Source organism: Ranitomeya imitator, chromosome 3, assembly GCF_032444005.1.
Source record: "Ranitomeya imitator isolate aRanImi1 chromosome 3, aRanImi1.pri, whole genome shotgun sequence".
In the NCBI taxonomy this organism is placed as follows: Eukaryota; Metazoa; Chordata; class Amphibia; order Anura; family Dendrobatidae; genus Ranitomeya; species Ranitomeya imitator.
In genome coordinates this window covers 248,541,445-248,556,303 of record NC_091284.1, presented here as the reverse complement: position 1 = coordinate 248,556,303, position 14,859 = coordinate 248,541,445, and the positions used below count along the sequence as shown (strand labels likewise).

The following is a 14,859-nucleotide window of genomic DNA, read 5'->3' as shown; positions in this document are numbered from 1 at the left end:
CAGATCCGCAAAAAGAATTGACGTGGTCCTTTTTTTAACCCCTTCATGACCCAGCCTATTTTGACCTTAAAGACCTTGCCGTTTTTTGCAATTCTGACCAGTGTCCCTTTATGAGGTAATAACTCAGGAACGCTTCAATGGATCCTAGCGGTTCTGAGATTGTTTTTTCGTGACATATTGGGCTTCATGTTAGTGGTAAATTTAGGTCAATAAATTCTGTGTTTATTTGTGAATTTTCACAATTTGAATTTTTATTCTGTTAAACCAGAGAGGTATGTGACGCAAAATAGTTAATAAATAACATTTCCCACACGTCTACTTTACATCAGCACAATTTTGGAAACAAAATTTTTTTTTGCTAGGAAGTTATAAGGGTTAAAATTTGACCAGCGATTTCTCATTTTTACAACGAAATTTACAAAACCATTTTTTTTAGGGACCACCTCACATTTGAAGTCAGTTTGAGGGGTCTACATGGCTGAAAATACCCAAAAGTGACACCATTCTAAAAACTGCACCCCTCAAGGTACTCAAAACCACATTCAAGAAGTTTATTAACCCTTCAGGTGCTTCACAGCAGCAGAAGCAACATGGAAGGAAAAAATTAACATTTAACTTTTTAGTCACAAAAATGATTTTTCAGCAACAATTTTTGTATTTTCCCAATGGTAAAAGGAGAAACTGAACCACGAAAGTTGTTGTCCAATTTGTCCTGAGTACGCTGATACCTCATATGTGGGGGTAAACCACTGTTTGGGCGCACGGCAGGGCTTGGAAGGGAAGGAGCGCCATTTGACTTTTTGAATGAAAAATTGGCTGCACTCTTTAGCAGACACCATGTCAAGTTTGGAGAGCCCCCGTGTGCCTAAAAATTGGAGCTCCCCCACAAGTGACCCCATTTTGGAAACTAGACGCCCCAAGGAACTTATCTAGATGCATAGTGAGCCCTTTACACCCCCAGCTGCTTCACAAATTGATCCGTAAAAATGAAAAAGTATTATTTTTTCACAAAAAAAATTCTTTTAGCCTCAATTTTTTCATTTTCACATGGACAACAGGATAAAATGGATCCTAAAATTTGTTTGGCAATTTCTCCTGAGCACACCGATACCTCACATGTGGGGGTAAACCACTGTTTGGGCACATGGTAAGGCTCGGAAGGGAAGGAGCGCCATTTGACTTTTTGAATGAAAAATTATCTCCATCGTTAGCGGACACCATGTCAAGTTTGGAGAGACCCTGTGTGCTTAAACATTGGAGCTCCCCAACAAGTGACCCCATTTTGGAAACTAGACCCCCCAAGGAACTTATCTAGATGCCTAGTGAGCACTTTAAACCCTCAGGTGCTTCACAAATTGATCCGTAAAAATGAAAAAGTACTTTTTTTTCACAAAAAATTTCTTTTCGCCTCAATTTTTTCATTTTCACATGGGCAATAGGATAAAATGGATCCTAAAATTTGTTGAGCAATTTCTCCCGAGTACGCCGATACCTCATATGTGGGGGTGAACCACTGTTTGGGCACACGGCAGGGCTCAGAAGGGAAGGCGCGCCTTTTGACTTTTTGAATGGAAAATTAGCTCCATTTGTTAGCGGATACCATGTCGCATTTGGAGAGCCCCTGTGTGCCTATGCAATGGAGCTCCCCCACAAGTGACCCCATTTTGGAAACTAGACCCCCCAAGGAACTTATCTAGATGCATACTGAGCACTTTAAACCCCCAGGTGCTTCACAGAAGTTTATAATGCAGGGCCATGAAAATAAAAAATAATTTTTCTTTTCTCAAAAATGATTTTTTAGCCTGGAATTTCCTATTTTGCCAATGGTAATAGGAGAAATTGGACCACAAATGTTGTTGTCCAGTTTGTCCTGAGTACGCAAATAGCCCATATGTGGGGGTAAACCACTGTTTGGGCGCACGGCAGGGCTCAGAAGGGAAGGCACGCCATTTGGCTTTTTAAATGGAAAATTAGCTCCAATCATTAGCGGACACCATGTCGCGTTTGGAGAGCCCCTGTGTGCCTAAACATTAGAGATCCCCCACAAATGACCCCATTTTGGAAACTAGACCCCCAAAGGAACTAATCTAGATGTGTGGTGAGCACTTTGAACCCTCAAGTGCTTCACAGAAGTTTATAACGCAGAGCCATGAAAAAAAAAAAAAAAATTCTTTTCTCAAAAATGATTTTTTAGCCCGCAATTTTTTATTTTCCCAAGGGTAACAGGAGAAATTTGACCCCAAAAGTTGTTGTCCAGTTTCTCCTGAGTACGCTGATACCCAATATGTGGGGGTAAACCACTGTTTAGGCACATGCTGGGGCTCGGAAGTGAAGTAGTGACGTTTTGAAATGCAGACTTTGATGGAATGCTCTGCGGGCGTCACGTTGCGTTTGCACAGCCCCTGGTGTGCCTAAACAGTAGAAACCCCCCACAAGTGACCCCATTTTGGAAACTAGACCCCGAAAGGAACTTATCTAGATGTGAGGTGAGCACTTTGAACCCCCAAGTGCTTCACAGAAGTTCATAACACAGAGCAGTGAAAATAATAAATACGTTTTCTTTCCTCAAAAATAATTTTTTAGCCCAGAATTTTTTATTTTCCCAAGGGTTACAGGAGAAATTGGACCACAAATGTTGTTGTCCAGTTTCTCCTGAGTACGCTGATACCCCATGTGTGGGGGTAAACCACTGTTTGGGCACACGTGGGGGCTCAGAAGGGAAGTAGTGACTTTTGAAATGCAGACTTTGATGGAATGGTCTGCGGGCGTCACGTTGCGTTTGCACAGCCCCTGGTGTGCCTAAACAGTAGAAACCCCACACAAGTGACCCCATTTTGGAAACTAGACCCCCAAAGGAACTTATCTAGATATGTGGTGAGCACTTTCAACCCCCAAGTGCTTTACAGAAGTTTATAACACAGAGCCGTGAAAATAATAAATACGTTTTCTTTCCTCAAAAATAATTTTTTAGCCCAGAATTTTTTATTTTCCCAAGGGTTACAGGAGAAATTGGACCCCAAAAGTTGTTGTCCAGTTTCTCCTGAGTACGCTGATACCCCATGTGTGGGGGTAAACCACTGTTTGGGCACACGTCGGGGCTCAGAAGGGAAGTAGTGACTTTTGAAATGCAGACTTTGATGGAATGGTCTGCGGACGTCATGTTGCGTTTGCAGAGCCCCTGGTGTGCCTAAACAGTAGAAACCCCCCACAAGTGACCCCATTTTGGAAACTAGACCCCCCAAGGAACTTATCTAGATATGTGGTGAGCACTTTGAACCACCAAGTGCTTCACAGACGTTTACAACGCAGAGCCGTGAAAATAAAAAATCATTTTTCTTTCCTCAAAAATGATGTTTTAGCAAGCAATTTTTTATTTTCTCAAGGTAACAGGAGAAATTGGACCCCAGTAATTGTTGCGCAGTTTGTCCTGAGTATGCTGGTACCCCATATGTGGGGGTAAACCACTGTTTGGGCACACGTCGGGGCTCGGAAGTGAGGGAGCACCATTTGACTTTTTGAATACAAGATTGGCTGGAATCAATGGTGGCGCCATGTTGCGTTTGGAGACCCCATGATGTGCCTAAACAGTGGAAACCCCTCAATTCTAACTCCAACACTAACCCCAACACACCCCTAACTCTAATCCCAACTGTAGCCATAACCCTAATCACAACCCTAACCCCAACACACCCGTAACCCCAACACACCCCTAACCCTAACCACAACCCTAATTCCAACCCAACCCTAGCCCTAAGGCTATGTGCCCACGTTGCGGATTCGTATGAGATTTTTCAGCACCATTTTTTAAAAATCCACGGGTAAAAGGCACTGCGTTTTACCTGCGGATTTACCGCGGATTTCCAGTGTTTTTTGTCCGGATTTCACCTGCGGATTCCTATTGAGGAACAGGTGTAAAACGCTGCGGAATCCGCACAAAGAATTGACATGCTGCGGAAAATACAACGCAGCGTTCCCGCGCGGTATTTTGCGCACCATGGGCACAGCGGATTTGGTTTCCATATGTTTACATGGTACTGTAAACCTGATGGAACACTGCTGCGGATCCGCAGCGGCCAATCCGCAGTGTGGGCACATAGCCTAATTCTAAAGGTATGTGCACACGATGCGGAAAACACTGCGGATCCGCAGCAGTTTCCCATGAGTTTACAGTTCAATGCAAACCTGTGGGAAACAAAAATCGCTGTGCACATGCTGCGGAAAAACTGCACGGAAACGCAGCGGTTTACATTCCGCAGCATGTCACTTCTTTCTGCGGATTCCGCAGCGGTTTTACAACTGCTCAAATAGAAAATCGCTGTTGTAAAACCGCATTGAAATGCGCAGAAAAAACGCGGTAAATCCGCCATAAATCCGCAGCGGTTTAGCACTGCGGATATATCAAATCCGCAGCGGAAAAATCCGCAGAGGACCAGAATACGTGTGCACATACCGAAACCCTAACCCTACCCCTACCCCTAACCCTAGTTCTTACCCCAACCTTAGTGGGAAAAAAAATTATTTTTTTTATTGTCCCTACCTATGGGGGTGACAAAGGGGGGGGGGGGGGGGTCATTTACTATTTTTTTTATTTTGATCACTGAGACAGGTTATATCTCAGTGATCAAAATTCACTCTGGAACGAATCTGCCGGCCGGCAGATTTGGCGGGCGCACTGCACATGCGCCCGCCATTTTGGAAGATGGCGGCGCCCAGGAAAGAAGACGGACGGTCCCCGGGAGGCCAGGTAAATATAAGGGGGGGGAGATCAGGGCACGGGGGGGGGGGCGTCGGAGCACGGGGGAGTGGATCGGAACATGGGGGGGGGTGGATCGGAACACGGGGGGGGGTGGATTGGAGCACGGAGTGGGGGATCGCTGTGCGGGCGGGTGGATCGGAGCACGGGGGGGGGGATCGCTGTGCGGGGGGGTTTGATTGGAGCACGGGGGGAGCGGGCAGGAGGACGGGGGAGCGGAGCACAGGACCGAGGGGAGCGGACCACAGATCGGGGGGCTGGGGGGGCGATCGGAGGGGTGGGGTGGGTGCACATTAGTGTGTCCAGCCATGGCCGATGATATTGCAGCATCAGCCATGGCTGGATTGTAATATTTCACCATTTTTTTAGGCGAAATATTACAAATCGCTCTGATTGGCAGTTTCACTTTCAACAGCCAATCAGAGCGATTGTAGCCACGAGGGCTAAACTACCACTCTCCCTGTCCCTGCAGATCGGGTGAAATGGGAGTTAACCCTTTCACCCGATCTGCAGGGACGCGATCTTTCCATGACGCATATGCTGCGTCATGGGTCGGAATGGCACCGACTTTCATGACGCAGCGTATGCGTCAAAGGTCGGGAAGGGGTTAATCTGCTGCATTTTCCGTGCGGAATTTTCTGCATCATTAGCACAGCATTTTTCCATTGATTTACATTGTACTGTAAATCACTTGCGAATCTGCGTTTCTGTGCAGAAAAAAACGCTGCGGATTGTTCACATGTTGTGAATTTATCAGCACCGTTTTTGCAAAATCCGCAGGTAAAACGCACTACGCTTTACCTGCGGATTTATTGTGGTTTTTGTGTGGATTCCACCTGCAGATTCCCATTGAGGTGTAAACCGCTGCGGAATCCGCACAAAGAATTGACAGGCTGCAGAAAATACAACGCAGCGTTTCAGCGCGGTATTTTCCGCAGCATGTCCACTGCGGATTTAGTTTTCCAAAGGTTTACATGGTACTGTAAACCGAAAGGACAACAGCATCCGCAGCCAAATCCGCAACGTGTGCACACTGCACAGAGCCTGAATGAAGCAGGACTGTCTGATAACTGTCCAGTGCCAACAAAACCATAGCCTGGAGATTTCTGGCATATAAGAGGCCACATTTTGGCAAAACTGATGGTCAAAACTCGTGACATTTCAAAGCAATTTACAAAACCGCATGTTTGAATCCAGGGGCAACTAACCAAATAATATGCTGCGTCTCCAGACATTTTGTCACTTCCCCCCCTCCTATGTATAAATGCAGAAAAAAAAATAACCGGTGTCCCGTGTGCTGGTCTTATGTAACCTCCCGGCGCTCCCCGCCCGAATAATGCCGCTCTAGTCTGTAGCTGAGGTAGCCAACAATACTGCTATTGACCAGCAGCGGTTGCCGCCAAAACTTTCTGTTCTTCTGACAGGGAAGGGTGTAGAGCTGCAATGTGATTGGCTGGAATCCCAGCTGCGGTCACGTGAATAGTGAGCCCGCTCTGAACGTCTGTGAGAGGAACAGGTTACTGGGTCAAATTCAAATTGGTCTACGGTCGGTCAGAGTGAGCGGCTCAGGTGACGGACTACTGGGGAAGATGATGATTCTCGGCTACTGGGACTTACGCGGGGTGAGAGGCCACTACAAGCAATGGCTGCTGCCCTGCGATAGGACGCCGCTCACACTCCATATTTTCTTTCTGCCTGTAGATTGGCCATCCGATCCGCCTGCTGCTGGAATATACGGCGACGCCCTATGAGGAGAAGGTCTATGTGATTGGGGATGGTGAGTTTGTCAGGAGGCGGCCTCGTCTGCACTGGTCACACTGAATATTGCAGCCACAGATCAGTACGCGGATTTGTTCCATTATTTGGGGTGCAGTTTTGGTTTTCTATGCTGGGTATATGGGGGTCCTGGGCTGGGTCACACAGCAACTGGACCATAGTCAGCTATAAGGTTTTATTTTATTTTTTTTTTTTTGTGTGTATTTTTTGGTAGAAACTGCCAATTAGGTTCAGATGGTCTGAGAATTTCTCAGCTGCTTTGAGAAAAATAGATGTTAGATTCCGCATTTCACCTTCTAAAGGGAATTTGACTTTTTTGTATGGCAGATATTGGAACAGTATCAAAATTAACACCTTCCTGACATCCACCATCCATGTACAGTGCAAGTTGGGAGCGGGCTGATGGGGTGATCCTCCATAGGGGTACTGATGTGTTACTATGACAGCCAGGGGTCTGTTAAATGCCCCCATGCCTATCATCGTGGGGTTCAAAGCAGAAAATCGTTTGTGCTACACACAATAATACTGTGGTATTGCTCTGTGTAATACAAGCAATCAGAAGATCGCAGGTTCAAGTCCTAAAAGGATAGTAATAAACAGTTTAAATCATCCCTTCACTCCTCCAATAAAGATAATATAAATACACATTTGGTATCACCGCACCTGCAAAAGTTAGATCTGTCAAAGTATAAATGAACCTGACTTGTATATATATATTTTATTACACACTAGCTGGAGAGCCCAGCGTTGCCTGGGCATAGTAAATATCTGTGGCTAGTTATATCACCTCACGTCTCTTTTCCCATCATGCCTCTCATTTTCTCCGTCACACCTCTCATTTTCCCCCTCACTCCTCTCATTCCCCCCCCCAACACTTGTCATTTCGACCTCACATCTGTCATTTTCCGATCACTCCACTATTTTCCCTCACTCCTCTCATTTTTCACTCACACCTTTTCATTTTCACCTCAGTATATACATGTTTGTCATCTCCCTTATATATAGTATACACCTGTATGTCATCTTTTATATAGTATATACGTGTGTCATCTCCTCCTGTATATGGTATGTACCTGTAAGTCATCTCCTCCTGTATATAGTAGAGCAGGGGTCCCCAAATCCAGTCCTCAAGGCCCACCAACATGTCATGTTTTCAGGATTTCCTTAGTCTTGCCCAGGTAATAATTGCATCACCTGTGCAATGCAAAGGAAATCCTGAAAACATGATCTGTTGGTGGGCCTTGAGGACTGGAGTTGGGGACCCCTGTAGTAGAGCATGGAAAACTCGCCACATGCAAAACTTGCACACGCGGAAAAATTGCCACATGCAAAAGTTTCCTCACACAAAACTTGCACATACTCAAAAGGCACCACACGTAAAACTCACCACGTGCAAAACTCGCCATGCGCAAAACTTGTTGCACACAACTTGCTACACTAACCTGTCACATGCAACTCGACACACAAAGTTGCTACACGCATGTTGCCACACAAAACTCATCTCACAAAAGTCGCTACATGCATGTCACCACATGCAACTCAACACACACAACTTGACACATGAAACTCACCCTAAAACACACACAAGTCTGGTATTATCCTTCAAAAATAAAAATCTGATTAATAAGCAGACAAACTACAAGAGCAACAAATGTACCATATAGGAAATATGGCAGCTGTCAGTCACATGACCTGTCTATTATGTGTATGCGTGAGCTAATATATACTGCCAGGGGGCAGGGCTTCCTGTTGGCGGGGGATTTATCAGGCTGCCAATTTAGCTTACAAATACTGAGGTAAAAATACTGACCAAATAACGTGTGAACGCGGTCTAATACAGAAGCAGATGACACACAGGTATATACTATATACAGGAGCAGATGACACACAGGTATATACTATATACAGGAGCAGATGACACACAGGTATATACTATATACAGGAGCAGATGACACACAGGTATGTTTTAGGTTTCCCTTTGCTATTTTGAACAATATTTTGGGTACCCAATTCTGTCTTTATTTGAGTTGTTAATAACCCCTCGTTTTGCTATATAGCGTTTTGAGTATGTGCAAGTTTTGTGTGAGGCAACTTTTGCATGTGTTGCAACTTTTGTGCATGTGGCAATTTTTCCGCGTGTGCAAGTTTTGCATGTGGCAAGTGTTCCATGAGGTGAGTTTTTTTTTTGCGTGAGCCTAGTTTTGCATGTGGCGAGTTTTGCGCGGCGACTTTTGTGTTTCGACTTTTATGTGGCGAGGTTGGTGTATGTGTGGTGAAATGTGTGCTGAGGGTGGTATGTGTTCAAGCTCGTGGTAGTGTGTGGCACATTTTGTGTGTGTGGTGAGTATCCCATGTTGGGGCCCCACCTTAGCTACTGTACGGTATATACTCTTTGGCGCCATCGCTCTCACTCTTTAAGGCCGGTTTCACACGTCAGTGGCTCCGGTACGTGAGGTGACAGTTTCCTCACGTAGACACATTAAAATCAATGTGTCTCTGCACATGTCAGCGTGTTTTCACGGACCGTGTGTCCGTTTGAGCGCACGTATTACACGGACCCATTAAAGTCAATGGGTCCGTGTAAAACACGTACCGCACACGGATGCTGTCCGTGTGCCATGCAGGAGAAAGCGCTACAGTAAGCGCTGTCCCCCCAGCGTGGTGCTGAAGCCGCCATTCATTTCTTTTCTCCAGCAGCGTTCGCTGGAGAGAAGATATGAAAAATCTTTTTTTTTTTTTTTTTTTTTTTCCTGTTTTTGTTTGGTGTTTAAAAAAGATCCCTGTCCCCAATAGGGGTGGAGCCGCATATTCATCACTGTAATTGGCGGCACCACGTGACCGCTCATACAGGAGAAGCAGCGAGGGAGCCGCGTAAGTATTTTATTAACAGCGGGGCGGCACAGGGATCTTTTTTTAAACACCAAAAAAAAAAAAAAAAAATAAAGATTTTTTCATATCTTCTCTCCAGCGAATGCTGCTGGAGAGAAGAAATAAATGGCTGCTTCAGCACCAGATGCAGGGGACAGCGCTTAACTGTAGCGCTGTCTCCTACACGGTGCGTGTGGTACCCAGTTGGCACACTGATGTGCCACGTGAGCACACGGATAATTCGGGTACCGATTTTTCCGGTATCGGAATTATCTGGACGTGTGGGACAGGCCTAAGTCCCCGTTGTTCACATCTGGTAGCTGTCAATTTGCCTCAAACACTTTTCCTTTCACTTTTCCCCCATTATGTAGATGGGGCAAAATTGTTTGGTGAATTGGAACGCGCGGGGTTAAAATTTCGCCTCACAACATAGCCTATGATGCTCTCGGGGTCCAGATGTGTGACTGTGCAAAATTTTGTGGCTGTAGCTGCGACGGTGCAGATACCAATCCCGGACACGCACGCACGCACGCACACACACACCTACCTTTTATATTTTAGATATTCCTGGTCGGCTGAATGCACTTTTTGTTTTTGTTTTTTTATGACCACATCATGGCTGTGATACAAGCATAGTCTGGCCTTACATAGTTTATGCAATGTATCTACCACCTACTTTGGTCTCTGTCTTGAAGCTAATACTGTTTTCCCTATACAGCCCCAGACTATGACAAGAGTCAATGGCTTGATGAGAAGGAGAAGCTGGGCTTGGACTTTCCAAATGTATGTGAACTTATGGAAGGGTATCATTATTTCTAAGTGCAACTTGGTAATTGGGGATTTATTTCATGGGAATAGTAACAGAAATTTTGTATTTTACATCCTTGCTGGCTTTAATACCAATTTTGTATTACGCAGCTGCCTTACCTTTTTGATGGAGACATTAAGCTGACACAGAGTAACACTATTATGCGCTACATTGCCCGCAAACATGGATTGTGTGAGTATGGACTTCTAGTTTATTAAAACGTAGACTAAAACCTCTTGAAACAAAAAGCAAAAGTTCAGAGTTCCTAGTGTTGCTCAATATCTTTTGCTTGTGGGTTTTTCTTTTCTCCCTGTTTAGGGGAAGAACGTTATTAAATTTTATTATTAAAACTCACAACAGTGATAAAAACATTAGCTGAGCATTTTCTATTCAGGTGCATGGTATCAACTGTCACACTTGACACATTGGATCTCCAGCTTTTCTTCACTATGTTCCCCTCTTATCGCCCTCAGACTCCATTCTCCACTGTTGCTCTTCACTGTATCTTTTGCTGGCACTTCTCCTCCCCCTCCCCTACCCCTTTTTGTTGGGGTTTCTCAGGGTTCAGTCCTAGGCCTGCTCCTCTTCTCTCTACACCGCACCTATTGGACAAGCCATTAACAGATTTGGTTTCCAGTATCTTCTCTATGCTGATAACTCCCAGTTAAATAACATTTAATAATATAAATTGGCTAATTGACCACCATGTTTTGTGTACAGACTATCCACATTTCGTCCTGATAATAATCTGGCATAGACTTTATAGTGGATACCAAAAATGTGAAGACACTGGTATATAGTAAAAAGGATGGATAGTGGATATTCAAAAGGAATTAACTGTGTTTAGAGCCCGTTATTAGTCTATTCTACTGACGCTGGGTTAGATAATTGGCACTAGGTGGCGGTACATGGTGCGCTACAGTGCATATAGTTAACATCTGCACAATGATTGTGTGTGTGTGTGTGTATGGATATGAGGGCAATGTGCAATAAATCGAGCGCTTTGGTATAGTGATAGACTTAATGAAAGAGACATTAAGGGTCTACTGAATTAAGGGTTTATTGCAATATAATTGATACCTATACCTCGTTTTTTAAAGGGAACCTGTCACCCCGAAAATCGTGGGTGAGGTAAGCCCACCAGCATCAGGGGCTTATCTGCAGCATTCTGTAATGCTGTAGATAAGCCCCCGATGTTACCTGAAAGAGGAGAAAAAGACGTTAGATTATACTCACCCAGGGGCGGTCCCGCTGCTGGTCAGGTCGGATGGGCGTCTCTGGTCCGCTCCGGCGCCTCCCATCTTCATTACAAGATGTCCTCTTCTGATCTTCAGCTCCGGCGCAGGCGTACTTTGCTCTGCCCTGTTGAGGGCAGACAAAGTACTGCAGTGCGCAGGCGCCGGGCCTCTGACATTTCCGGCGCCTGCGCACTGCAGTACTATCCTCTGCCCTCAAGAGGGCAGAGCAAAGTACGCCTGCGCCGAAGATCAGAAGAGGACGTCTTGTAATGAAGATAGGAGGCGCCGCAGCGGACCAGAGACGCCCATCTGACCTGACCAGCAGCAGGACTGCCCCTGGGTGAGTGTAATATAACGTCTTTTTCGGGTAACATCGGGGGCTTATCTGCAGCATACAGAATGCTACAGATAAGCCCCTGATGCCGGTGGGCTTACCTCACCCGCGATTTTCGGGGTGACAGGTTCCCTTTAAGGACGATTCCCCTTAAGTGGGAATGTGATGCTGGAGACATTCTATACTGAAAATTCCTTTTGAATATCCACTATCCTTTTTTACTATATACCAGTGTCTTTTCACACATACATATTTTTTTTTTTTTGTATCTACTATAAAATCTATGCCTGATTATTATCAGGACGAAACGTGGATAGACATTAAGTTATATTTTATACAGTATACTGTGTCGGGGTCGTCACGACAATACCCTTCATCCACCAGTCATTCCAAATCAGATTAACCCCTTCCCGACCCATGACGCCACGTAGGCGTCATGAAAGTCGGTGCCAATCCGACCCATGACGCCTTTGCGGCGTCATGGAAAGATCGCGTCCCTGCAGATCGGGTGAAAGGGTTAACTCCCATTTCACCCGATCTGCAGGGACAGGGGGAGTGGTAGTTTAGCCCAGGGGGGGTGGCTTCACCCCCTCGTGGCTACGATCGCTCTGATTGGCAGTTTCACTTTCAACAGCCAATCAGAGCGATTTGTAATATTTCACCTATTATAACGGGTGAAATATTACAATCCAGCCATGGCCGATGCTGAAATATCATCGGCCATGGCTGGAAATACTAATGTGCCCCCACCCCACCCCACCGATCGCCCCCCGATCTGGCCGGTACACTGCTCCGGCTCCCCTCCGTCCTGTGCTCCGCTCCCCCCCGTGCTCTTGTCCGCTCCCCCCCCCCTGCACTCCGATCCACCCCCCCCCCCCCCCCCCCCCCCGGTGCTCCGTACCACCCCCCAACCTAGATAGTCGGGCTTAGCAAGGTGCTTCGGGGGTACACGTTGAAGTTGACCGGGATTGCAGGTCTGACAGATACCTTGATGTGTGGGCCCATGCGCCCACGTGACAATAGCAGGGTACATCCGCTTAGGGAGACACGCAAGTTGGTCCTTTTTCCAGCGACCATGTCCATACGTGCTCCATCAGCTTTCCACTGCTTCACTTCTTCCTTTGGAGACATTCTCTGCATCGTCATTAAGCGGTCTTGCGGGGTCCGACAGAAAACCTCAGTCTGTCGTGGATCATCAGGTTCCTGTAGAGTCAGTGTTTCTTGTAACTGTTTACGCTGAGAGCGTGTGGTCACCATAGTTGGTATGGTCTGTTCAACAGGTAGGAGAGCAGCAGCTTTTGCTTGCATATCCGCACAGGCGTTACCAACAGTCTGTGGCCTGTTCCATAGTACCGTGCTCCTTAACTTTGATAATGGCCACCTGAGTAGGTAATTCGATTGAGTCAATGAGGGCTTTAACAGCTTCAGCATTCTTCACGGAGTCCCGGCAGTAGTAACAAATCCTCGATTAGCCCATAGGGCTCCGAAATCATGAGCAATACCAAATGCATACTGAGTCCGTGTATATATTAGCCCGCCTGTCTTTGGCCAAAGTACATGCAGTAGACAGATCCTGAAGTTCTGCTTGTGCTGACAGTGAGGGAGTGAGTGCAGCTCCGTGCACTACAGTATCTTCCATAGTAACAGCGTATCCTGTGTGGAGTCTGCCAAAATCATCAGCATATCTTGAACAGTCTTTCAGGGCTTTGTAGAGAGGTAGCATTATGCGGGATGCGTCCGGTATCCACTGACAACAATAAGTACATAGTCCAAGGAAACGCTGGAGCTCAGTCTCATCCTTTGTAGCTGACGGCTATTTTTCTTTCTTCTGTGAGGTGTCTGGCACCCTGAAGGAGACGGTGACCCAAAAATATCACTTGACCAAGTCAGAACCGAAGTTTCGAGGCCGAAACCTGACAGTTCAGATCTGCCAGATACTTGCGAAAACGAACAGTGGCAACAATGGCTTCCTGGCTTCCTGCTCTGTCTGTGCACAAAACAAAAAAAAAAAAAATTACCCACATACTGAAGCAGCATAACATAAGGATATTCTAACTGCCAGGGTTAGAGACACTATCCCCCCTATTTTTTTTTTTTTTTTTTTTATAACACATCTCATTATACTCATCTACATAGGGGTTATATAACATAAATACCATCTGACCATCATCTTGGCTCACCAACTCTCTAGGTCTGCTCAGGTGCACTTATACATCCATCATATTGTCTTTGTCTGTATAATGGGAAAAGTTTGTTCTCGGGGTCAGCCAATTATTTTAGCGTAGCTAGCTAGTCAGAGGGCTTCCAGGGATAATACTCCTGTATCTGTCTTACACCACCTGATGTGGTTGGTTCTCTGGTGGTGGGGGTGACTAGATGACCGGTTGGGGGTGACATGACATGCTGGTCTACAGCTCCTTCCCAAAAGGATTACTGTCAGCTTACTCCCAAAATTAATGTCCCCACTACCCACTATCCTGTGTCAGCTTATCACTACATGTGATCTTATCTGGACAGGATTCAGCGTAATTCACTTAGGTTTGGTTGCAGCACAGATTATACAAGTATTTCTCCAGTCTCAGATTCCCAGACACAGGGTTAAAATGAATATTGGAGTGTAAGACTGGATTTGTGTAAGGGTACCGTCACACAGTGCAATTTTGATCGCTACGACGGCACGATTCGTGACGTTCGAGCGATATAGTTACGATATCGCAGTGTCTGACACGCTCCTGCGATCAGGGACCCCGCTGAGAATCGTACGTCGTAGCAGATCGTTTGAAACTTTCTTTCGTCGTCTAGTGTCCCGCTGTGGCGGCATGATCGCATGGTGTAACATATATCGTATACGATGTGCGCATAGTAACCAACGGCTTCTACATCGCACATACGTCATGAAATTGTCGCTCCAGCATCGTAGATTGCAAAGTGTGACAGCAGTCTACGACGCTGGAGCGATATTGTTACGATGCTGGAGCGTCGCGGATCGTACCGTTGTAGCGATGAAAATTGCACTGTGTGACGGTACCCTAAGGGAGAGGGCTGGAGCTGGAATCTGTTTCTTGGGCCACTGATAAGGAAC

General features: G+C 46.0%; 1 protein-coding gene across 1 annotated transcript in view; it reads left to right on the top strand.

Annotated features, from left to right (window-relative positions):
• Positions 1-14,859, top strand: part of LOC138669670 (glutathione S-transferase Mu 4-like) — a 197,839-nt gene that overhangs the window by 154,383 nt on the left and 28,597 nt on the right. The window contains exons 2-5 of the mRNA XM_069756334.1: positions 6,292-6,375; positions 6,455-6,530; positions 10,116-10,180; positions 10,316-10,397. Coding sequence (XP_069612435.1) covers positions 6,343-6,375; positions 6,455-6,530; positions 10,116-10,180; positions 10,316-10,397 — 256 coding nt within the window. The 5' untranslated portion in view covers positions 6,292-6,342. The remainder of the gene's footprint in view (positions 1-6,291; positions 6,376-6,454; positions 6,531-10,115; positions 10,181-10,315; positions 10,398-14,859) is intronic.